The sequence below is a fragment of the Taudactylus pleione genome, unplaced genomic scaffold, assembly GCF_031769625.1.
Source record: "Taudactylus pleione unplaced genomic scaffold, aTauple2 ptg000535l, whole genome shotgun sequence".
NCBI classification, from domain to species: domain Eukaryota; kingdom Metazoa; phylum Chordata; class Amphibia; order Anura; family Myobatrachidae; genus Taudactylus; species Taudactylus pleione.
In genome coordinates this window covers 3,381,853-3,408,691 of record NW_028284937.1, presented here as the reverse complement: position 1 = coordinate 3,408,691, position 26,839 = coordinate 3,381,853, and the positions used below count along the sequence as shown (strand labels likewise).

Genomic DNA, 26,839 nt, shown 5'->3' with positions numbered 1-26,839 from the left:
TGCAGAATAGAGAGACTCACTTTCAGATCATTTTTTCTAATTATTCAAAAAACTGTATCATTTGTGTATCCATTCATATCCTCATTTGGTAGTATTGCATATTGCAGAGATAGCCATTTATCCCTTCCAGATGATTCAAGATATGGATTAACCACTGAGGAGGATACCTGTGTAATCTGATCTATAGCCATTTAGGCTTTAAATATCATTTTATACCCAGAACTTTGTTGCTCACAGTGTTTAATATATACCATTAACATCCAATTGTTTGCGCTACATAATAGCCTTTATTTATAGGACCTATATTACTTGGTATATAAATTAACATCTACTTTCAATTGATCATGCTGTGTTTGTATTAGGTGGTCAAAGTACGCTATTGAGGGATTTTTCATCCTGGACATATTATCATATTTTGATTATATTTCGCCTACTGTCTGACACAGTGATACACTTAGAGTCATAATTATGGACATATGCTTATCCTTTTGACTCCTGTCGGTCAGTGTTTTTACAACTGGGTCCAATTGAGACCAGTTATCTTGTCTATGTTATTTTGTGTGTTTATGTGTATTGTATGTAAAGTTTTTTGTATATAAGACTTATCATCTTCATGATTTTATTGGTGTACCATTAAAAGTTATATTTTATTTATGAGGTAGGTTGAGTGCCCCAAATAAGAGAGTACTTTCTTTCTTTTGTGCTTCGTGTCCATATTGCTCTCAAGGGGTACCTCCATAATTAGATTTTGTTTCATAACATAGTGCTATTTCTTTATTATTCAAATATATTTGGAATGTACCTACCACTTACACTGTAATCTAGGTTGTTCTCAGCCAGTGCTTAGGATATCCCCAACCCCCCTTTTTCCCTAACTTGTTTTATTCAATATGGACAACGTGGTGGCACGGTGGTTAGCATTGTTGCATCAAAGGGCAAGGATCATGGGCTTGATTCACACCAAAGCGCTATCTGTGTGTCCTCTCCCATGTTTGTGTGGGTTTTATTCCGGTACTAAGGTTTCCTTTACACAGTCCAATAACTTATTGGTAGGTTAATTTCCTTCTGCCAAAACAATGGTCCTTATAGTGCATGATAGGCAAGTTAGACTGTAAGCTCCTGTAAGGCAGGGACTGATGTGAAGAATTAAGTATTCTATGTATAAAAGTGTGCAATATAATTGACGCTATATAAATAAATTGTAATATATACAGAAAGGGATTAGTGAGTGCTGTGTAGGGGCCATTTACCAAGGGTGCACCATGGGGGGGATATCTACTGCTGTTACCCTCTTTACTCTCGCAAAAGCAGTCCGCATAGCTTTCCATGAGGTCTGCAAAATAAAAAGTTCCATTTACCATCTCCAAAAAGCAATCCTTTTACTTTTTAGCCTTCACTTAGGCTCAGATCCTGTATCCCAGGTTCTCTCCAATAATAAATAACTTTGAGAAGACATTTTAAATTGCTGCAATATGCGGTATAAGTATTGTTACTTTTTAGGGCTTAGCTGCAAAAAAAGCTGTTATAAGTATGTCCCTTATGCTGGCCATACACGCTGCAATTATCGGGACGATCCACCCAAAATATCGGCGGATCACCGCGATAATTGTAGCGTGGGGGGGGGCGACCGAGGGTTAAATATTGCTCGGTCGGGCATGCTGGATTGTCCAGCATGCCCGTCCGATGCGATATTTACCCGGTAACTGTCGGCCGCATCGGGCAGTGTATGCCCAGCGCGGCCGACAGACAGACATTTCCTGTGTTCCTTCCTACGGAAGGAACAGGGAAATGTCTCCTCCCCCGGGGGCGGAGCGCAGATGTCGGGCTATACACTGTGAGATTTCTCTCACAGTGTATGCCGCGGACATCTGCGGCTGGCAACCGGCCAGATAAAATGTCTGTCGGTCTGACAGACATTTTATCTTGCCGTTTATGCCCAGCATTAGAACTTAGACCGAGCAACCAAATAATGTTTGCTTTCATTGTGGCAGAGTGGTTGAGAGATGACTGCACATAGAGAGAGGCTGATGGTGGGCATACTGTGTATTGAATGCATTTTTCAACATGCCCAATTATTTCATCAATTTACTTTGGTGATTGGTTCTACACTCGCACTTTTGTGTTTTGTTAATAAGCAACCAGGAAGGTTTACTAGGGTTTGGTTAAGCTGAGTACATGCTGAACAGATATATCTGCAGATCGACCATCGTCTGTCTCTGGCTGTTGGTCCCATTGGCTGGGGGCGTGTCGCACCCCCTCCCTTTGGCCTTTGCTGCATGTGTACGGGAAGACTGCAGACTGCCTGTACATACTGCCCGATGGACAGATATATCTGCCACCGGCTGTGCAGCACATCCGATGCTATATGTCTGTGAACGACGTTGTTCAGACATATCGCTGGTACACACTGACCGACGGGCACCAGATATATTGGCCGATGAATTGATCGGCCAATATATCTGTCAGTGTGCACCCAGCTTTAGAGATACTTTGGTGTGGCCAGCTCATAGGCAGAACTGGAGCCAAATGTAATAGGGCGAGAGTTTAGAAAATGTAAGCGTTTTCTCACACTTTTTAAACTGGGCCAATGTAACAGAGTCCGAGAACAAAGCAACAGAGCAAACTCGCATGTTTTTCAGACTCAAAAAACCCTCACGATGTAAACTCTCATCCAGATGTTTTCCCATTTTGAAGATAAAACTCAACCAATGTGAGAGGTTACTGCTAAACTCTCACATTTGCTAAAGTCTCACCCTATTACATTTGGCCCCTGATCTGCGGATTTAGTGGCTTTTCAACCAGATTTCTCCACCAGAAAGCTGATGATTGACTGGAAGGTGTGATTTGCCATTGGCTGCTAGAGCATATGTCAGCAATCAAATTGGACCTGATCTGCCAAATATAAGGTGAAATAGTCCTCTCCTTGTCATTAGGGTGACGGAATATGAAATCTTACAAGGACACTATCATTATCCTACAAGCAATTCTTTTCTCTGTTTACAGATGTCTCCATTCTGCTAGAAGATTGTAACATAATGGTAGATCTTCGCTATGGAGCTGGATCTTCTAGTTTTGTGTACCCAATTCTAATTTTATCAGTATTTACCTGCTTGTAACTGAACACTCTAGGTCATTTATTTTACTTATTGTACAATTAACTGCTCGCAGAGCTCACATAACCGTACTTTCAATAAGGCAACCCAGGTGCGGCCGCCTCCACCCATCTTGCCTGTGGCCATGAGCATATAGTCTCCTCCCTGCCATCTAACAAGAGATAATGCAGGCCCAGGGACCCTTATCTCCTGCCCCCCCAGGCTTGGGAGGGAAGATGTTTTGGAAACACACCACCTCACTGACCCCCAGATTGAACACATGCAAAGGCAGCAAGTGGTCCCTGCATTAACTTAACAAATGAGGAGAAATAGATACGTTTGTTTGGGTGTTGAACTCTCTTCTGTTATTTATAACAATTATTCACTTATCTTGCTCTCAGATCTGGTTTTCCATGAACTCTTTGCTGTCACTGAAGGCTGCACGTAGTGCAAATTGAAACTTGAGTGATAAATGCAGATTGCCATGAAATACGTATATATGCATTAAATGAAATCTTTATTTACCGTTCGTGTTCACTTATTTGTGTACTTTTATCTGAAACATGTAGTATGTTTGCGGGCGGGGTTATTTAAATTATAGAATTATTGTTCTCGTTACAATGCTTCTGTGTGTTCTTCAAAATGGCTCATACTCTTTCCATGTGTTCACCAATCCCTATTCCCATTCCCCAGGACGCAACGAATTGATAGCCAGATATATAAAACTGAGGACCGGAAAGACGCGTACAAGGAAACAGGTGAGAGGGACAAACTTATAATATTCTTGTGACTTAATGCTGGACCTTATAGAGTAGATGTAGGCAGCCGCTCGTCATATTAAGCTATTTTATATTACTACTCTATGAGAAGACTTGCAAAGCATGCTGGGACATGTCATTCCACTATGGTTTCTGAGGTCATTAATTGAATAATAAGGCCACATAACTGAAGAACTCCTAGGAGAAAGATGCTATTAGGTTGGCTTGGACCAGTTTTGGAGCCAATAGTTGTGGCTGTGAAATAGAACGGAGCTTGTAACTGGCTCAATGAATGAGTAATTGTGAATAGCCAAGATATTTTATGAAGTTGTCCTACTAATATCCTCTCTAAAATTGTGTGTGCACTGCCACCTTGTGGATAGAAAATGTAGTGCAGATTTCTCATCTGTACTTTAAATCCTGTAAGTCTATGATACTATTTATGATCAAGTGAATACTATTTATGATTAAGTGAATATAATGTTACTATAGAATTTTTGGTCTTCACGAATGTAGAAAGAAGCAGGTCTGTTTTAATGTCCAATGTCTATAGTCAAGTTACAAGGACACCAATTAACTTTGAATTTTAAACATTTATAGATCTGCAAATTATTTGTCACACAGAAATATCATAATTTTTTTTTGTTCAGTTTTAGTGTTTTTTGTTCTTTAAAAAAATAATTGTAATTTCTGCACCTGTAGGTATCTAGCCACATACAAGTTTTAGCGCGGAGGAAGTCTCGAGAGATCCAGTCCAAACTGAAGGTAAGTAAGACCCCTTGCTCCTCATATCTGCTGGCTGCAGCCTCTCTGCTTGCTTCTGTATAATAGTCCCCAGGCCGGCTCCCTGACTTGCCTGCAATGTATACGAGTTTGCTTGTGCTCCAGAAGTGAGAAGTGTGCATGTTTCTGTTGCCACGTGGCAGGAATGGATCAAGGGGTCATCTGCTGAAATTCCACAGCCACGGCATTAGCCACATCATCATCTCAGTGGCTTGACAACATACTGGGGGATAAGTGATAGGCTGTGGACTTCAAGCATCGGCGAGTTCAGTGCGAGAGTGGCCAATGTTTTAAAGTAGCATTCTTTTAAAAGGCAAACCCAACCTGGTTTTGCCTTTTTAAATGAGCGCCACTTTAAAACATTGGGCAGACTTGCTCGCTGATGCTTGAAGTCCGCAGCCTATTACATATACCCCTAGAGTCTGTTCTTGTAGGCATTCAGAAAAGAAAAAAAATAATATAATTTTAGTTTTGGTATATTATCATCAAAAGGTATTTTGTAGAGTTTATCTAAAGATTGTGGAGTTAAGGAACCACTAATCCCAAATATAAGATTTATTAGGAAACTGGTTATTTACAGTTTTCTCCAAGACAGAAATTCCTGTAGTTATCCAAGCTATTTGAGCCCAAAAATGCCATTGCGGAAATTTTGTAATCCATACACATCAGACCTTAGCCACTAAGGGCGGTATACTATTAGCCCCCCCAAAAAATTGGGTGCGAAAACCTGTCGTTTTTTGCAATTATAACTATAACTATCCAATTAGTGCCCCTGTTTTTCTCGCCCTGAAAAAATTTCCATTCAATGATAGGTCCGTGAACTTAAGTGTTTTTCGTAATCGTGGTGGCGAAAACAGGGCACTTACCAGGGATTTTATTTTGGGACCTCAGAGGTCCAAAAAAAATTCCACAATGAGTGCTGGAGTCACAGGGCTAATTGGATAGCCCTGGGGGATCTGTTACTGCCCACATTAATTTTGGGGCTAATAGGATACCACCCTAAGTTTATTACATGTCACAATCTCTACTTGGCTTACCTCCTACCATGGTAAGAAAACTTTTACATCATGTTTGGTGTTTCCTTGTACATTTAGGATGAACTTATGTGTTTTGTTGCCATCTAATGTTTAGGGCAGTGGTTCTCAAACTCTGCCCTCAGACCCCTAACAGTTTTCCAGGTCACCCAGCAGGTGCACAGGTGTATTCATTACTCACTGACTCATTTAAAAAAATTCACAGGCGGAGCTAATTATTTTACTTGTGATTCTGTGAGGAGACCTGGAAAACATGAACTGTTTGTGGTTCTGAGGACTGAGTTTGAGAACCATGTTAATACATGTTTGTAGCTGCTCAATCACTTCAGTAATATCACTCAGGTGCATGTAAGGGAGGGGTTATTCTTTACTAGAAACAACAAAAAGTATTCCCCCAGCACTCAGAATGAAATCAGCAATAAGATTTGAAAAACTACATGATGGTAGATAATTCAGAGATCTCAGTTGCATATATTTGCAAAAATATGGCTAAGCCTCTAGGCCACGTCATGGCGTTTCTGATACCGGAGGCCCCTATCACTTGGTCAGAGTCCGGGGTGCAGAACCCCCAAAAGCCGACGAAGGCCAGCCACCCCAGGGAAGCACACTAGTGAGAAACTAAAGTGTTAGTTTTTGCTTTATTCTTACTAACACATACTGGGCCTGATTCAGAGCCACTCGTAAGCGGCAGCTCGTTCGCTCCGAGCGATGTTTGCCCAACTGCGCATGCGTACGGATCGTTATACGCATGCGTGAACCAGTCAGTGCGGTCGAAATTCATGTGCTCGCAAAATAGCGAATGCCTGATAATTTGAGTGACAGAATGAGGCGTATGTGGGTGGTAACAGGGGAAGGTGCTTGAAAATGGGGAGTGGAGATCAGAACGCAGGCGTGCTTAAAGGTCAAAACGGGCGTTTTATGGGTGTGCATAATTAAAACAGCAGCGTCATTGTCCACGTCACTGGGTTATTTTATAGCCAGAACTGCTCGCAAAATTGTGGTAGCAAAAACCGACCACAAGAATAGCGAGCAGTTCATACCCTGTTCGATGTACTCGATTAATCTAATAAATAGCGGACATGACGTAGGATGCGAGCGGCCAGGGGGCGTAGTTTCCCAAAAAAACGACCGCAAGTTTTGTACGCTCGTTCAGACCTAGAGGCGTGAACAGACCGCAAACAGCGAACGGTTCATTTGAATATCCACCCCTATTTTCTGGACGAGCGAGCGCTAATTGCGTCCGGCTCTGAATCAGGCCCACTATGTGTTAATAGGTGATACAAAGGGGAAAGGTGGGAAGGTTGCTTGCTCTGGGCAGGCATTTAAATAGGAATGATGAAGTCACTTTTTTCAGTGCTGTGGTGCACTATTTGTCACTCCCAGTGGTGTAGTTTTGCAATCCTTTTTTTTTTTTTTTTTCTAACCGGGACAGTACAACTACCTAAAGCAGAGGTTCTCAGATTCCGCCATTCCTGCCCAGGTTTTAAGGATATCTATGCTTGAATCCAAAGTTTAAATCAAATTGACTGAGGTACTAATTAAATCACCTATACTCAAGCATGGATTATCCGTAAAACATGGACTGTTTGGGAACCTCTGACCTAAAGAATAAGAGCCTACAATACACATCATAATACTGTCCATCAAATAAAGTTTAACTTACTGAAAACCGCCTACTAATTTTATTAATTTGGTTCAGGATTGTGTCACGAAAAATGAGTGGATATAAGGGAATTAACGGTATACTTTGCCAGACTGTTTGATAAACGATATACTTAGCACTAGACGCAAGTGAGATATTTGAGTTAATCTTGCATATTATTGTGCAACTTTACACGCTGCATTAAAACAAATACATAGAATTAATCAGGGACATTTACAGATATGTCCACATACATCTAGCCTCTTAGTGCATTAAACAGCCCTTCTAGTCGCGGCATGGCGTGGCACACCTCAGTAGTGTTGAGCGTGTTTTTGTGTGACTTTTTCACGTTATGTGTAACTCGACTATAACTCATAGCAACCAGTCAAACACTTGTGTTTATTTTTTCAAAGTGTGCAAGAAAAAAAACAACACTCAGCAATTGCTATGGATCAGCATCGGTATCCTCAGCAATGCGTATTTAGAGGTATATTTACTAAAGTGCGAGTTTATAGAAATGGAGATGTTGCCCATAGCAACCAATCAGATTCTAGCTATTCAACAATCTGATTGCTATGGGCAACACTTCCACTTCTATAAACCCGCAGTTTAGTAAATATACCCCTTAATATGTTTTCAGTATGTTTAGGATTCTTTTAGATGACCATAAGATTAGGCAAGAGAACATTGGAGGGACATTTAGCCTACCAAGAAGTTATTTTCTGAATATATTAGGGATACAAACAAAGTTGTAATGCAAAGCACAGAGACAAAAATCTTTGTTGGGCCTGACTTTGCTTGACCGTAATCACCATTGCTAGATACTGATATAATCATGTTGTGACTCTTAGTGAGTGTAGGGTATTTGAAGATAAACAGGTCACATACAGATGTGACCTCATACACCTAGCCTCAATACGCCATGTGGCAGGAGCCGCCAGATCCCATTTGACTTTTCTTGCGCCAAGCATCTTTTTTGCATCTTTTTCTAACCGAAAATGCCTCTTAGTGTCAATGCGATGAGACTAGGACGCACCAGTAGACTGCACCGATTAATTTGATATGTAACATTTTCATATCTGTGTGCGACTGAGGGCCAAATTCAATTAGACGCGAAAAGCCGTAATCGTCGCAAATGTTTTGCCTATTGCTGCTTTCGACGGTTTGTGTTTTTTCTCTTAATTCAATTCCAAGACGTTTTCGCCTAAGTGGAAACTCAATGCACTGAAACAGGTGGAAACGTTTCTCCAATGAGTGGCAGGTGAAAAAAAAAAAGCGACCCCCACCCCCAAAAGGACAAATCAGCCCAAAAAAATTAAAATTACCTCAGCACACCTCAAACAAGACATGCCATTTTTGGGGCGAAAATGGATAAAGTAGTTAAATAGGTTTCGTGGGAGGCTGTACGGATGGGTTTTTCACATTTTTTTAAAAGTACACTTTAGAAACACAAAAATATGCTAGCACCCATTTTCAAGTACCCCAAATTTGACAGGACTATTTATTTTCCCACCAAAAATACTGTTTTCTATAATTTTTCAGCACTTTTGCAAATATGCTCCTAGAAAGCTTTTAGCACAAATTAAGGGCACAAAGTAATTTTGTTAGGGCTAATAGTACACATCTGTAATGATTTCCAGTGTCAGTGCGTCTTATTTTGTGGTACAGACTGATTCCCCCAATCTATTCAGTACTTTCCGCCTGTTATGCATTCTCGAATTCGCGTCCCAAAAAGGCGGATGTGGCGGAAAGTACAATAGGCGAAAAGTCTCCGACTTTTCGCAGCTAACTGAATACGGGCCTGAGTCTGAAATTGAAGCACAATGTGACTTAGCGTGGAAAAAAGCCGCTGCTGCTGCATTGAAGACTCAGACCACATATGTATACAAGTGTCACATATCAATCGGTGCAGTCTCCTGGTGCGTCTTAGTCACATTGCATTGAGAGAGAGACGGATTTTCAGCCGAAAAAGACGCTAAAAAGTCGATTGGCACAAGCAGAGTCGCACGGGACCTGTCACGGCGAGAGGGTCGATTTGCAGTGACTTGAGCAACAGTGTACAGTATGAGTATGAGCTAGTTTCTGCATATTTAGATTACCGGGCCATTCATCATCAGGGGTCCAAACTGAAAGTTTTTGGAGTGCTTGTGCGAACAAGCACCATCTTCAGCCAGCGCTAGTTCTTGGAGCCCCGCTCCTTCCTATATGAAGGATTTCCGGTGATGAAAAGCGGACCCCTCTGCCACCTCCTCACTACCTCCCCCGCGGCTTTGCGCATGTGTTACCGCAGGTCACGCATACGTAGACGCGCCAACAGGGGAGAGGTAAATAACGCAGTTACAGCTGTAGCTGCGCTACTAATCGCGGGGACAGCTGCTTTTCGGAGCTGCTGTCCCCACATCGGAGCAATGATGAATTGCTCCAGTGTAAAGTATATCTCGCAGCAAGATGAATACTGATGAATAGGTCCCTCAATGTGCAAATGAGGAATGGAATTATTACTTCTGGGAATAGGCCTCATGTGTATTAGTTGATCTCTTGGTTGAATGATCAGCAATCCCTTCTCAATGTTGATGTTCCCTTTATCTTGCCCTGCTGTAGGAGCTTCTTCCAGGCTGGTCTGTGCTGTGACTGTTCCTCTTGTGCTTTGCTTGTCCTTTGTTATTAGATGACCATAAACCCCGCTGTAGTAACAAACACCATTTCCCTTCTCAATCGTGGCATATTTGCAGCACCCCTGTTTATTAACATCATCTTACACCTGTTAACGTGTCCTCTAAGAAGCACCAATGTTGACGTTCCATCGCGGAACTACATCACTGTTCGTCACTATTACTTTTAGCTTTGTCTGCATTTTCCTATCCTTTCTTCTACAATAATTTTGTCTTTTTTTTTTTTTTTTTTGTCCCTAATCACCCTGTAGCTGCCCAATATCTCCATCCATACGCAGTCATGTATTCCCATATTGTTTTCCATCCTGTTGTTCATTGAAGGATATTTACTATTGTTTTGATTCCTGTTTCCACTCTCCTCCCTATCCCTACTGTTTCTTCTTCTCTGTGTACCCTTTCCCCTTACCCTTCCCCACATCATCCCGCGCCACTTCCCTTCTCCCTCCCTGTGGATCGCAACTTTCCTGTTCTCCGCACTGGATGACAATCTTTGTGTCCAGGCTATGAACATGGTAAGTTGGTGTTTTGAAATCTAATAACTTTTATTAATCTTCCCATTTGTTCAATCACAAGTTGTATGGCCAGACTCCTTTATTTTATTTTATTTTTTTGAATCTTTGAATGAATTTAGAGCCCATTTATATAAAAGCTAATTATATTCCTTTTTATAGAAGTGTTTTTGTGTAATGGATAGTTAGGAAACAGTGAGCTTTCGACAGTTAACTATACAAAGTATAAACTCAGTGAAATAGGATTACTTGCTGATGTTTGTATGTTCGTGGGTTCCAGCTATCTTGTTGTACCAGCTAAATGGTGAAACCGGCTCATCTAAGGGTTCCTCAATATATGGTCCCTGCAGGTCTGTTTCCCCTCTAGCCTGGAACACCTCAATACAAAGGTTTATACTGCTGGTGGGAAGACCCTTATTCACATTAATAAGCCGCAGTACTTGTTTTATGGAGTCTCTTTCAGCTATGCAATAGTGCACACACACCGCTCACCCTGTGCTTGGTGACATGAGGAGTAAATGGTCGAAATGGCAATAAAGGTTATTCAAACTAAAATCTTAATTTATGAAATGTTCTGCTTCTTCTTACCATGATCGCACATTTAGTCTTATCTGCAGATTTTCCCGTGTCTGTTATGGTGGGTACACACTGGGCGATTAAAGTGGACGACTGAACGATAACGATATCGTTATCGTTCAGTCATCCACTTTATCGTCCATTTTTATCACAAAAACGATGAACGATAACGACGATGTGCGTACCCGCGGGTCGTTCGTCATCATCGTTCATCGGGTTAATATGCAAGCCAACCTGACGATGTCGTCAGGTTGCTGCATGTTGGGGAATGGGGAGAGAGCCCGGCGCTGAACGATATCGTTAATGATATCGTTCAGCGGGTGTGCTCAATGTCATGAACGACATTGAGCACACCCTGCCGGGGACACACTAGATGATATCGCTCAGGGAGCATATCGTCTAGTGTGTACGCACCATAACCGTCCCACACTTTGCTCCATTATTCTCTGGGGGAGATTTAATAAAGCTTGTAGGGCCCCATTTACAAACGTAATATAACCCCTTTAGCTCTCGCTAAAGGGGTTATACCATCTTGCTGTATTTAGTAAACAGCGGTAATCTTGGATTACCGCTGTTTGTACAGCATCGCTCTCGCCATCTAAAAGAGCCCAGCAGAGGACCTCGTCGAGGACGAGGATTCCGCTGGACTTAGCGGGACCTCGCCGGAGGGGTAAGTATTACTAAATACCAGTGGAATTTTCGTTTGTATCACAGTGATACTAAACGAAAATTCCCGCTGGTATTTCCCTGCGTTTGTAAATGGGACCCGTAGAGAGATAAAATTGGAGATAAATAGCACCAACCAATCAGCTCCTAACTGCCATGTTACAGGCTGTGTTTGAAAAATGACAGGAGCTGATTGGTTGGTGCTATTTATCTCCAATTTTATCCCTCTCCAAGCTTTATTAAATCTCCCCCTAAGTGCCCAGCCTGCTTGAAACAAGACAAGAGGGAATATTTCCCAATCGCATTATTAGGAACTTAGGAAGCTAATCACACAGAGGAGTTTGGGGACCCCTTAACCACTTAACTGACAATTAAAAAAATAAAAATGACCTAAATTGTTTTTTATTTTTTTTAAAAAAAAAATGGAATTCAGGAAAAGTATATTTAAATGTTTTAGTTAAAGAAAAAAAAACACCTAGGGGGAGGTGTAGAACCTCCCCTCCCCCCAGGCCCCCATTGAAACATTAACCCTGATCCCCCATCCCCAGTGGCAATAGATCCCCAAGTAACTATAGATTCCCAGATGGCTTTGACCCCAATCCCCCCAATAGTAACAGATCCCCCAGTGGTTTTGCCCCTGCCACCTTGTCTGTAGGTCTCCATCGAAGTCCCTCCCCACTCCCCCCCAGTGTCAAATATTTAGATATTATTAGTAAACTGCACCCCCTCCCCAGTGGCAATAAACTACCCAGTGACATTAACAGTTTAACACCCCCACCCCTTTGTATCTAATAATACCCTTATGGCTATGGATGCACCCCTGTTCCCCGGGTCACTTACCCGTCCCCCTACAGGAGAGCACAGAGGAGTGGGTGAGGGGAAGACCAGCACTGCCGGGGGGCTGGGCCAGCAGAAGGAAATCAGTTGTGCAGCACTGATCTGTCAGTGGTCGCATCCCATGCGACTGTGCCAGTTAAGTGGTTAAGCATGACTGAGCCCATGTTTATGCCAAGTACAAGCATTGTTTTTTATATTAATTCATAGAACTCCGGCCGCAATTAAATGTCTTTACTTTTGGTTAGAATAACCCTTTAAATGTTGGCAGATAAAAAATAAAGTGTAACCCCTTATCTCCATGTATCTTGTATGAGGTGAATGAGTAGACAGCTCACCTCCTCACTGATGCATTCCTCTACCCTGGCTAGTGTACGGGTGTGGGCAATTAGTGACTGAGGGGCCACCACTCATGCTGGCTATACAGCAAAGTATTTTCTTATGTGTACACAGGTGATGTTACTTTATGGATGTGCAGGACACAGATGGTATTACATGGAGTATGTGCGGGACACAGATGGTATTACATGGAGTATGTGCGGGACACAGATGGTATTACATGGAGTGTGTGCGGGACACAGATGGTATTACATGGAGTATGTGCGGGACACAGATGGTATTACATGGAGTATGTGCGGGACACAGATGGTATTACATGGAGTATGTGCGGGACACAGATGGTATTACATGGAGTGTGTGCGGGACACAGATGGTATTACATGGAGTGTGTGCGGGACACAGATGGTATTACATGGAGTATGTGCGGGACACAGATGGTATTACATGGAGTATGTGCGGGACACAGATGGTATTACATGGAGTGTGTGTAGGACACAGTTGATGTTACATGGAGTGTGTGCGGGACACAGATGGTATTACATGGAGTGTGTGCGGGACACAGATGGTATTACATGGAGTATGTGCGGGACACAGATGGTATTACATGGAGTATGTGCGGGACACAGATGGTATTACATGGAGTGTGTGTAGGACACAGTTGATGTTACATGGAGTGTGGGCCTGATTCAGAACCGGACGCTCTGACCAGAGCGCTCGCTCTGAATCAGGTCCTTCCTACCTAAAAATGGAGCGGCCTCTTGGACGCTCGCATAGCTGTGGGTTACCACCCACAGCATATGCGAGCGTCCATGATGATGGTCACGATGGTCAAGACCATTGTGACCATCGGGCTTGCGACGAGACCCTGCGGTAGGGTCTCGTGGCCGCAAGCCCTGGAGTGATTTTGGCTCTATCAGAGCCATAATCACTCCCACTGACATCAATAGTGATGTCAGTGGGGCCGGCTCCAGATGGAAGGCGTTCCCATGGGAACGCCTCCGTCTGGGCAGCTACGCCCCCGGCACGCCCACCAAAGGGGGCGTGCTGTCAGTCACCATCGACAGCACGCCCCCTTTGGTGCGAGACCCCGAGCGACAGCTTGGCTGTCGCTATGCGGGTCTCGCGAATGCGCACGACGGATCTCCCTCCGTCGTGCGCATGAGCATTAGGGCACCATCGACCCACTTGCGAGCGTCCTCCGCTCGCGAGCGGGTCTGAATTAGGCCCTGTGTGCGGGACACAGGTGGTATTACATGGAGTGTGTGCAGGACACAGGTGATGTAACATGGAGTGTGTGCAGGACACAGGTGATGTAACATGGAGTGTGTGCAGGACACAGGTGATGTAACATGGAGTGTGTGCGGGACACAGGTGATGTGACATGGAGTGTGTGTGGGACACAGGTGATGTGACATGGAGTGTGTGCAGGACACAGGTGATGTAACATGGAGTGTGTGCAGGACACAGGTGATGTAACATGGAGTGTGTGCGGGACACAGGTGATGTGACATGGAGTGTGTGTGGGACACAGGTGATGTGACATGGAGTGTGTGCAGGACACAGGTGATGTAACATGGAGTGTGTGCAGGACACAGGTGATGTAACATGGAGTGTGTGCGGGACACAGGTGATGTGACATGGAGTGTGTGCAGGACACAGGTGATGTAACATGGTAGGTGTGCAGGACACAGGTGATGTAACATGGTAGGTGTGTAGGACACAGGTGATGTGACATGGTGGTTGTGCAGGACACAGGTGATGTCACATGGTAGGTGTGCAGGACACAGGTGATGTCACATGGTAGGTGTGCAGGACACAGGTGATGTGACATGGTAGGTGTGTAGGACACAGGTGATGTGACATGGTGATTGTGCAGGACACAGGTGATGTGACATGGTAGGTGTGCAGGACACAGGTGATGTAACATGGAGTGTGTGTAGGACACAGGTGATGTGACATGGTAGGTGTGCAGTGCAAATGCAATGAGTTGCGCTCCAGATAATCGATATTCCACACTATGGGCCTGATTCAGTAAGGATTGCAAAGCTGCACGCAGGCAATTATGTCCTTGCTGTTATGTAAATGCAGCAGAAGGTGTATGACTTGTATTTCGGTGGTTGATGGTCACGATGTTGGACAGCGCCGGGCCACCAGCCAACTGAGTAAGCCTTAGCTCACTCAGGCTGGCCGGCTTGCGAGCCCAGGAAGCTGTGTCAATCAATGCAGTTCCTGGGCTTGCCAAACCCGGAAAACGGGGCGGACACGCCTCCATTTCTGGGAATGCCGGCCAGCCGACCCTGCCCTTTAAATGCCTCTGCCTGTCAATAAGGAAAAGGCATTGGAGGGTCTGCGTGCACTGCTGAATCCGACCCAAAGTTCTTTTTATTACACAACTCCTCCAGCACATTAATTGGTTGCAAAACAGTGATTTATAAAGGAAAAATATCTAGATCTCGTTCTCCACTCTTGCACAGCACATGGGTTATGACAGTGAAATCAGAAACATATACATCTCCTTGCTAGTGCTGTCATTCCAATCATATTTATCTTCTCTTATCAGTCTCTCACTGATTTACAGGCTTCTATGCAGTTACTATACTAGTGTTACTCAGAGCTGTTTCTCACTGTCACTCTGCTACTCTCCTCATAGGGCTTTATATAAGTCTATTTATCACAACTGCACTTCTCTTTCCTATATCACTGCTCTGCATCTCTGTAATTATCACAGCTCTGTACCTCTATAATTATCACTGCTCTGCACCTCTATAATTATCACTGATCTGCACCTCTATAATTATCACTGCTCTGCATCTCTTTACTATATTACAGCTCTTCATCTCTGCATTTGTCACTGCTCTGCATCTCTGTAATTATCACTGCTCTGCATCTCTGTAATTATCACTGATCTGCACCTCTATAATTATCACTGCTCTGTATCTCTTTACTATATTACAGCTCTTCATCTCTGCATTTGTCACTGCTCTGCATCTCTGTAATTATCACATCTCTGCATCTCTTTACTATATCACAGCTCTGCATCTCTGTAATTATCACTGCTCTGCATCTCTGTAATTATCACTGCTCTGCATCTCTTTACTATATCACAGCTCTGCATCTCTGTAATTATCACTGCTCTGCATCTCTGTAATTATCACTGATCTGCATCTCTGTAATTATCACTGATCTGCACCTCTATAATTATCATTGCTCTGCACCTCTATAATTATCACTGCTCTGCATCTCTTTACTATATTACAGGTCTTCATCTCTGCATTTGTCACTGCTCTGCATCTCTGTAATTATCACTGATCTGCACCTCTATAATTATCACTGATCTGCATCTCTGTAATTATCACTGATCTGCATCTCTGTAATTATCACATCTCTGCATCTCTTTACTATATCACAGCTCTGCATCTCCTTATCACAGCTCTGTATATCACTGCTCTGCATCTCTGTAATTATCACAGCTCTACATCTCTTTCCTATATCACAGCTCTGCATCTCTGTAATTATCACATCTCTGCATCTCTTTCCTATATCACAGCTCTGCATCTCTGTAATTATCACTGCTCTGCATCTCTGTAATTATCGCTGATCTGCACCTCTATAATTATCACTGCTCTGCATCTCTTTACTATATTACAGCTCTTCATCTCTGCATTTGTCACTGCTCTGCATCTCCTTATCACAGCTCTGTATATCACTGCTCTGCATCTCTGTAATTATCACAGCTCTGCATCCCTTTCCTATATCACTGCTCTGCATCCCTGTCCTATATCACTGCTCTGCACCTTTATAATTATCACTGCTCTGCATCTCTTTACTATATTACAGCTCTTCATCTCTGCATTTGTCACTGCTCTGCATCTCCTTATCACTGCTCTGTATATCACTGCTCTGCATCTCTGTAATTATCACAGCTCTGCATCCCTTTCCTATATCACTGCTCTGCATCCCTGTCCTATATAACTGCTCTGCATCCCTTTCCTATATCACTACTCTGCATCCCTTTCCTATATCACTGCTCTGCATCCCTTTCCTATATCACTGCTCTGCATCCCTGTCCTATATCACTGCTCTGCATCCCTTTCCTATATCACTGCTCTGCATCTCTGTAATTATCACTGCTCTGCATCCCTTTCCTATATCACTACTCTGCATCCCTTTCCTATATCACTGCTCTGCATCCCTTTCCTATATCACTGCTCTGCATCCCTTTCCTATATCACTGCTCTGCATCCCTTTCCTATATCACTACTCTGCATCCCTTTCCTATATCACTGCTCTGCATCCCTGTCCTATATCACTGCTCTGCATCCCTGTCCTATATCACTGCTCTGCATCCCTTTCCTATATCACTGCTCTACATCTCTGTAATTATCACTGCTCTGCATCCCTTTCCTATATCACTACTCTGCATCCCTTTCCTATATCACTGCTCTGCATCCCTTTCCTATAGAGAGATAGGTGACTCTCCCTCTATTCAACAATTTAATGTGTCAGGACCCAGGAACTCATCCCCTCGTCCATTGGGCTGTGGCTAGATGACTCCCTCTTTTCTCATTGACAGGAATCACCACCGCTCCCTGTCTCACTCAGGAATGGTTATAGATGGTTAACCATCAATTGCTGATGGTTTTGCCATTTATGGCGGAGATGCAATGGTTCTCTGCCATTGATGGCACAGGGCCCCGCAATGATTTGTTTTTCCTCCCTGACGCCAGGGGGACACCGCATAGCTTCACCCCCTGATGTGACCTGTAAAGCCTCACCCCCACTGCCTAGTGACTAAAAGAGCAGGGCTGACCATCGGTGAGCGAAACCATTGATTTTCTCCTGATGGTTACACACCACCAAGGTTAAACACTGATAGTTACTCTACCGATGGCCACCCCTCGTCTCCCTCCACCCCGTTTCTCTGACAGGAAAAATCACCTAGAGCTGTATCACTCCGCCACTCTCTTCACCATCTAATCGCGCACACACACCGCACTGTATAACTCCGCCTACTGTCACCAGGGGAGAATTACAAAAGAACAGTGAAATGCCCTGTAATTGTGCTATCTAGCTTATTTGATCCTACAAATGCACATTTGATCATGCAGTCTTGTCAGCTTGTGTCATTGGTTGCATTTATTTTGCTGTCTGTATTTGTTGGGGTATTGTTTTAGGATAGCCGTTTTACATTTTAATACTTAATAGTTTATCTCTGTTGTGCAGTTTTTCTTCATGGGCACAAAAACCTTTACTAACTTCAATAAATAAAACATTATGTTAATATACGTTATATATATTTTTTAAACACTTTATTTATTAAAGCAATGCATATTATCAAACCGTACACAAAATAGTCAAGAAAAATGGCAATAAATGTTATTACAAATTGTGTCTTTTCAAAAATACACTAACTCAAATATTGTATAACAAACACTGTTTCTGACATTGTACCTTTTTAATGAAGGGAAGGAACTATATTTTAGCACTTGCTCTAGACAACTGGACCAGGCTGATGATGAGTTGTACTTATGCCTGTTTTCTTGGCGTAAAATACATACATGGTCTCTGTACTTGCCCAGAGTAACAGCAGCACGCATGTTGCAGATCTGCATGAATCTAGCGCTTATGATCGCTTGTAACTGAGTTAGGGGAGCATAGCTGCAGCCTGGTGTTGGTTAGTTAGAGTAAGGGCATGTATGTAACTGTTGTATACAGCACACAAATGCATATACCGTAAACCTATACAAGCATTGCGGACGGAGAACTGGTGCACATGAGGATGATCCAATACCAGTCCACTTCTGATTGACTATTTACCAATTCATGTAGGAAGTGGATAGGTACTTTCGTTGTTACAGTTACATATATTATACTTGGGATGTGGTCAGAATGCTGGCCGCTGGGATTCCGGTGGTCAGAATGCAGACGCCGGAATCCCAACACTTGACAGAATAGCGGCGCGAGCATCCCGACCGCTGGAATCCCACAGGTAAGTACTGGGATTAGGCACTAGGGAGAGGGTTAGGGTTAGCCTGTGGGGAGGAAGGGATAGGTTTAGGCACTAGAGGGGGAGGTTAGGTTTATGCACCAGGGATGGAGGGTTAGGGGTTGGGTTAGGTTAGGCTTACTTACCTGGGAGTGTCGGCATTCTGACCGCGGCATTTCGCACCCAACCCATTATACTTTGTTGTATTTTTCCCTGTACAAGAGATGAAGAGTTATCTCTACTATATTACAATCTACTATTTTTTTTCATGCCTTCTTGAAGCCTACTGGTTAAAACCATGGGTGGATGTGTAAGTGACGAATGCTTTGGGGGCAATGCAATTATTTTGGGCCCCGCGATAATTAATGGGCGCCCGATGTAGCATTTCAATTGTTTTGGGTGCCCATTAATTGTCACACCTGTCACGCCCAATTAGACAGGGTTTAGCTTTTTGGCCCACTGATGAGAAGGGTTCCAATTTATAAATTCCCAGTCAATATTGTTCCTTGAGGTGTTTCATCCACTCACAAGAAAATAATACTAATAATATAATGACGCTCAAACGGAAACCCACATTCTTGCGGTTGAATGAAAATTCTCAAATGGGAAGTGGGAACATTGCATTACCGTTCTGATGAGTTATTTTGGTTTTGAAACAGCTGTTGAATAAGCCACTTCCTTGAAAATCAAATGTAGAAGATGGGTTAGACAATGTTGCTTTGTCCCCCTCCCTTTTAAGCTAACACTGCAAAAATCTGTCAGTGTGGTAATATCACCTGCATTGGTCTGTTTTGTGCAATATGGAGACATCACTAGAAGGGTTAATAATAACTAATATCAGTACTGTAATACAGTTTATTAGAAAAAGTACCTCATTTACAGAGGTTGAGTCCCAATACAGAAAAACATTATAGCAGCTATTAAGCATATCTTTATGCCATGAAGTGTGATGTCCCTCTCACAGTAGATAAGGCATGTCTTGTTACCACCTCCAGCTTGTTGTGGAAAGAGGACATTAGTTCAGAAACTTGCTATACTACTGTATGTGTCGTGTTCATGAACTGGGTGTGTGGTCACGTATGTGAACTCCCCAAGGGGATACACACAAAAATTAGCTGAAGGGGACTTGCATTAGAAGGGTGGAGTGAGTACATGCTAATGACGGGAAGTGTGGACTCCATGCCAAAATACATCACTAAAAAGCAGTGTGTTCGGCCAGTACATTGTGGCCACACCTAGAACAATTCTACAAACCTGTAATTTTAAACACACAAAAAAATTACAGTGATGGGTAAAAAAAAAGCTAAAAGACAAAAAACAAAAAGTTCCATGTAATCCTTGTTAATTGTTTCCCCAGAATTGTTTTTTTTTTCTCTTTTTTTTTTGAATCTTTAACCTGTTTTTTTTATTATTATTTTTATTTCATGGTTAATGATATTGATATCCGATGTCTATTCATTCAGCCAATTATACCTGCGATGCCTACTAAGGGGTTTTGCGCATAAAACAAAAAGAAAATCACCATTTTAAATCCTGTGGCAAAACTGCAGAAAATGGCCGGTTATTATAAAGCGCTGCTTTATAATAAACCCCTAAGGCGAAAGTGTACCAAACCTTCTAAAGAGGACAGATGGATACATTACCTATAGCAACAAATCAGCTTCTAGCTATCATTTTCTAGAATATACTAGATAACTGCTATTTAGAAGCTGATAGGTTGCTATGGGAAACTTCTCCCCTTGTCCTTTTTGGAAGGTTTGATGACTCTCCCCTTGCGTCTTGTAGACAACCTATTCATAGTTCAACTAATTACTAATGGTACAAGTTGCATATTGTGTTTTGTACAGTGAAAAGGAACATATCTTTGAGACTGATGCTTCTGTTTATTGAACAGCGAAAAGCCATATCTCCAGTAAAAATGGGTAATCTATCAATGGGTTACCACCAGTGGCGTAACTAGGCTATTTGGCGCCCAGGGCAAGATGAAACATGGCGCCCCTCCCCAACTATGTGTGTGCGGCAAAAAAGTGGAAGTGGCCACATGCCACAAGGGGCATGGCCACAGTGGGGGCATGCCCCCATCCACATCCCACACACTGTACCACTAACCACATCCCACACAGCACCCCCTTCCCCATCCACATCCCACACACTGTTCCACTATCCACATCCCACACAGCACCCCCTTCCTCCATCCACATCCTACAATGTGCTCCCCTTCCCCCTTGTTGCTTTGCTCTGCTCTGCCCCATCTCGTAATCCCACAGCTGAAAGTAACCCCACCGGCCGGCCGCAGCCCCCCTCAACTTGTGGTGGACTTACCGTACTAGAAAGTCGCCAGCTGACACTGGAAAGGGAAGGTTCAAGTTTCCCTGGCATGCCACTGGCTGTGCGATAGAGGCTGAGCACTGAGGTGGGGGCCTGGCTGCCTGATGACTCCGCACCTGCTGCCGCGCAGAAAATTCTGAAGACTGCCGGGATCTGAGGCTGAGGTGCCGGGGATAGGGGGCGGAGGCTCTGACACTGCCCTAGTCGGTGGCGCTCCCCACCTCTGCCATGGCGCCCAGGGCACGTGCCCTGCTCGACCCCCTTCACGTTACGCCACTGGTTACCACTGCCAATAACACTTGCTGTGCTTGCTTGGTCCCATACGAAGTATTACAAAGCCTATATAACAAGGATCAGGGTGGAGAAATGAGGTGACAGCTGAGAAAAATCAATTAAAAAATATTATTTATTCAAAAACATCCAACTAGGAATTCTTAAAATAAAAAAAATGCTGGCCACTCTGATTTTGTGTAATTTACAATCAGAACGGCCAGAGAGCAGCCAGCTGCCCCATGCACAGAGCGAATAGCCACACACTTCATGTAGATACCCCCCTGTACCAGCCAATCACTGCTCGAAGGCCCCTAGAATTGCAGGCCCCTGGGCAGTTGCCCAGTGCCCATACCTTAAGATGGCCCTGATGCCAGCTTAGAGTGCCATAGTGTATATACAGTACCAATTGCAAAACTGTAAAAATAAAGGTACATGTGCAAAATAAAATCTGAAAGAGAACTCTTGAAAGAATAAGTACTTTGTCTATTGTGTCCCTTTAAGTAAGTACAATTTCCTTTAGGATTTCTATGGCTGTCTGAATACTAGTTTTTTTTCTGTTGCAATGTGACGTTTATCTTCACACTATGATGTATGAGAAATAAAAATAGTTATTGACAATGGGCACAGTATGTTACTAAATCACAGCTTCTATCATACCTAATGTGTCTGAGCCAACAATAAGAAGTTTGAGATGAATTATTTCATTGTCTATGTATGTATTACTATTTATTGGGATGTGGTTATATATTGGTCATATGACTGTAGAAAGTGAATTTTGATGAATTTAAGCCCTAATAACAGAGGTTTGTAAATACTTAGCTTATGTTATTCTTGTGCTCATGTTACAGGATCAGGTAGCAAAAGATAAAGCTCTGCAGAGTATGGCAGCAATGTCTTCAGCACAGCTTATATCTGCAACAGCCCTTCAGAGTAAGCTGGTACCCAGTATTTCACAGTCCCCATTCCCACCCACCGCAGGGGTAAGTGCTCACCAAGATTGCTGATTTCAGCACTTGCGAATTGTTTACACTTATTTTTATTATTATTATTTGATACAAAACTTTTTATATATAACTATCAGGAAATCAAAATTTATCAAGAAAGAAACACATAGCTATGAAAAGGATGGAGAGAGAGAGGGGCAGGGAAACTGTTCATATCAGTGTTTTCCAACTCCAGTATTCAGAGACCCCTAACAAATACAGAGCTCTCAGCACCCTGTGGGTAACACCATCGCTGCCTTATGGCCCCTGCATCTGGCATGCAGGTAGGGACATGCAGGCAGGGGAGTCAGAGCCTCTCCTGTCATGCTCCTGAGATTTGATATAAAACTTATTAGAATAATACAAAGAAGATATTTATAGCTTATATAAATCTTCTTTGTTTATTGTAATCATCTTTATAGTTAACACTCACCAGCTTTGTGGAGCTCCCTGGGACTGCAGGGAGACGAGAGATGAGGCAGCAACAGCTTAGCCTCGCTTCTGTATAGTCAGACACTGCTTGCAGAGCTTGGGGTGGGGGCCAGACCACGGGCAGTAAGCTGCACAGAAAGAGAGCTAATAGAGGCATGCTTCTGTGTGTTGGGGGTGTGCCTTTAGCACTGATGTATACCTTGGATGTGTTATGTGACCAGGAAGTGCACTGCAATGTTTATAGATCAGACCTCAGTCAGCAGCAGCCAGAGAAGACACAATGATGCAGGTAGGAGAATCAATGGACACTGAAGCTTAGTGTAGTGAGGGGAGAGTTACAGTGAGTATAGGGTGAGACAGCCTCCCAGCACTCAGACCATCTCCATGTGTGCCTCCCCAGCCATTGACCTCAACGCACGTCACTGCAAGCAGGGTGCCTGGAACGGTGCCTTTGGACGCTACAGGCAGGCACCCTACCATGTGTACAGCTGCCTGTATCATCTTCATGACGCTACAGGCACTGCTGCACTGTCTGCCCTACTCTGTGCGCGACCTCATGACATCATGTGCAAAGGGAGCGGGGCGCGGCACATGGAGCTGTTAAGCCCTGTTACGGCCCTGCAGAGCAGGTTTTACAGATCTCCGTATCACAAGTGAAATAATAAGCTCCATCTATGTATCTTTTAAAATGTCAGCCAGTAATGGATACACCTGTGCTCCTGCAAGGAGATCTGTAAAACATGCACTGTTAGGGGTCCCTGAGGATTAAAGTTGGGAAACACTGGGTTGTGTGTGTGTGTATATATAATTTTAGGATGTATATATAATATGAGGTTTTATTGTTGAGACCGCTTTAATCACAAGCACATTTGCCATCTAATGAAATAACTGCTTATCCTGTATGAGGTCTAAAAGTACCATCCTGGCTTATTACGAGCTTGGCGACATTCAGTCATTAGAAAAATGGGTAAAATGCATGAACACTAACACACGCTCTAGATGCGTTTTTGTGATGGCTTTTGATGTGTTGCACTTTTACAATATAATCTATGGTATTAGTAATGTGCGTTAATGAGGAATAGGCCATTATGTCATTTTAGAACACAATCTTGAGCCCATGAGCGTTCTACAAGGACCCAATCTACGACTTTTGTTTTTAATTTATACATTTGCCCATGGCTCCCCTAAAATTCGGGAAAAGTAGGGTGTAATAGGTTTATTTCTTTTCGTCCCAATATTGGGCATATTTGCGATCTGTGCAATGCAGTAAATGAATGTTTTGTGTGTGATGAATATGCTCTATAGGCAGATGACCATCTCTCTGTATTTTGCTTGCTTTGTCTAGTCTCCGGACTTTTTCCAGTTCTGGCCTGGAGGAGCTGGTCAGCCCCGACCGACTCAGGAGTAAGTACCCATCAGATCAGCCCTGACCATTTACTATCATTATTTGTAGGATGTGGCTTTTCCTTGCTGGGTTTAGTTCTCACACAGGGCCTGATTCATCGTGCACGCTATTGCAGCAACGTCCTCCAACAGCGGCGCTAATCCGCCGCTCTACTTATTAAGATGCATCGGTCGCACCTTCAGAAATTGTGTCTACCCAATGGCAAGTGCAATTTCTCCATCTGACCATGTCCGCCGGGGACAGTGCAACTGCGTCTTTGGATGTAGTCGCTGACCACGACACACCCACGTCTAGCTAACCACACCCCAGTTACCTCCCAGAAACGCCCCTCTGTAATGGCATGGAACTGCGTACAATTTCTGTCTGCGTCTTTGTGCGGTACAATCTGGACACATGCGTAGACAGAAAACATGGCCTGCTTGCGTCCAATATCGTCACTGTGTGCACCTCTGAATCAGGCCCTCACGGTCAACGATAGCGATTGTTTCAAAAGAGGTCCCGAAAGCCGAAACTATTATTGCGCCAAAAAAAAACATGAAAAATGTATTTCTTATGCATGTTTCCCATTGTTTGTATTGTGCTTGTTATTCCTTGAAAGGTTTCGTGGCATAAGCTGCACTTTTTGGTTTCTTTTTAAGCCAATATGTGGTGCTGTGAATATGAAGATGGATATATCTCCTTTTTTCAGACCACACATTTGGGCTCTCTCAGCATTGACCTTTCTATATCTTTACGATACTGCGTTCAGTCTCCTCTCTCTTTTTCTTTCTTTCACATAAACTGCTTCATGGAGAAAGGAGTCAAAGGTGAATTTGTTTCCACCTTGTCATTCACTCCTGTTTATTTTATCATTTGTATTATTTTCTTTAGTGTTAAGCCGTTTTCCCAGCCTCCATATCCCCTGCAGCCTGCTCCCCCTCCTCCTGCCGTACCAGGTATAAAGTATTTTTCATACATTTTTTCTTTCTAAATTTCTTATATTTTACTCTTTTTGTTTGATCCTTCCATTCTTGTGTGAATGCTAAAAAAAACACTGTAACCTTTATTAAGAGGAGTGCCAGATTTTATACAGGTAACAGGTATGGGGGCATAGGGTGGGCACACACAGCAGAACCGATGGGAAAAGAGGAACAATTAGGACAGTAATAGGCAAGCTGATAAACCTCTGGTGGGACATTGGCTGGCCTTCTAATGGTCAAAAGTGTTACATTAATTCTCTATAATAAATTAAATCAATGAATTACATCTGTAATAACATGTCGGCTGGCATTTTACACATATGTTACAAGCTATAACAAACCAATAGGACAACAGAGCAGGAAGGCGGGGGCACAAATAAGTCTCCTGAGGACCACCGGTTGCCTATAACTTGATCTTCAGCTGGTTACACATCAGACAATGTGTACCCAGCCCGACGTTGAGGGTGATGGCACCCGGCATGCGACTAATGCATACACACTTGCCGATGCCGGGTCCGACGGGGGGTGGGACGCGCCATTATTAGCGACATCCCCCGTCGGCCCTAATGTCCCCAGCGACCTGTGGGGGTGCGCATATAATGGATACACAGTAGACTATGTACCCTATATGTCACTCTGATTCGCAGGATCGGATGACCTATCGTCTAGTGTGTACCCAGCTCTGCAGCCAAGATTTCTATCTCATCTCTGCTTAGTGTCATGTGAACAAGCTGTTCATTTACTGTTCTTAAATTGAATTTCCTGAAAAAACCACAGATAATGACCTTTGTTCAGCAGAGAGTCAGTGATATTTCTTTTTGCTTGGATGCTGGCTATTGCCAGTCCACAAACGGGACAGCTACGGGTCCACTGGGACATTTTCCCAGCACATGGACAAGTGTAGACACAGTTTCCTCCCCATATAAGTCTTATAAAAAGAACTTTATAGCGTAACAGCTGGGGAAGTCGACATCTATGTATGAATGTATATTAGTCTTGTACTCTGATCCAACTTGCAGCGTGTATTTTAGTTTTATTTTGCAACTTTTTTATGTGTGTTCTTAGGTTATAATGCAAGTCCTGCCAGCCTCTCCCCGTTACCTACAGGTCCTGCATGGCAGGGGCGTTCGATCGGAACGCCAAAACTGCGTCTTGTTGAGTTCTTGGCCTTTATGGAGCAACAAGGAGAACCTGATGCAGTAAGTATAAGCCAGTGGGAAAGTTCGTAGAGCCAATTGTCTACATTGGGGAAAGCGGGTAAGAACATCCTATTGTTGTGAATGGGAAGCGGGTCTTCTATGTATTACAATGTTTTTTTTAACTGTCCAAGTTTTTTATACCAAAATCTTTAATACTGGATGCTTAGGCAACGTAAGTATGGACTAATAACAAGATAGGCGCAATTACAAGTAGCGTCACATTGTGTCCTAGATTTTAGCCATTTGTTTTGCTTGCAAAATACGCATTCAGTATTATGTGTCTGTAAATCTTCAGAAATCTCTCCAATATAGCAGAAACAACTTTCTGTCCCATGTACGAATAATAAACTTTTACATTAACATGCACAC

General features: G+C 43.2%; 1 protein-coding gene across 2 annotated transcripts in view; it reads left to right on the top strand.

Annotated features, from left to right (window-relative positions):
• TEAD2 (TEA domain transcription factor 2) overlaps window positions 1–26,839 on the top strand; it is a 105,816-nt gene that overhangs the window by 69,985 nt on the left and 8,992 nt on the right. For both annotated transcript variants that reach the window (XM_088450920.1, XM_088450921.1), the window contains exons 3-8: window positions 3,786–3,850; window positions 4,553–4,615; window positions 22,341–22,472; window positions 24,253–24,311; window positions 25,183–25,247; window positions 26,337–26,470. In XM_088450920.1, coding sequence (XP_088307046.1) covers window positions 3,786–3,850; window positions 4,553–4,615; window positions 22,341–22,472; window positions 24,253–24,311; window positions 25,183–25,247; window positions 26,337–26,470 — 518 coding nt within the window. The remainder of the gene's footprint in view (window positions 1–3,785; window positions 3,851–4,552; window positions 4,616–22,340; window positions 22,473–24,252; window positions 24,312–25,182; window positions 25,248–26,336; window positions 26,471–26,839) is intronic.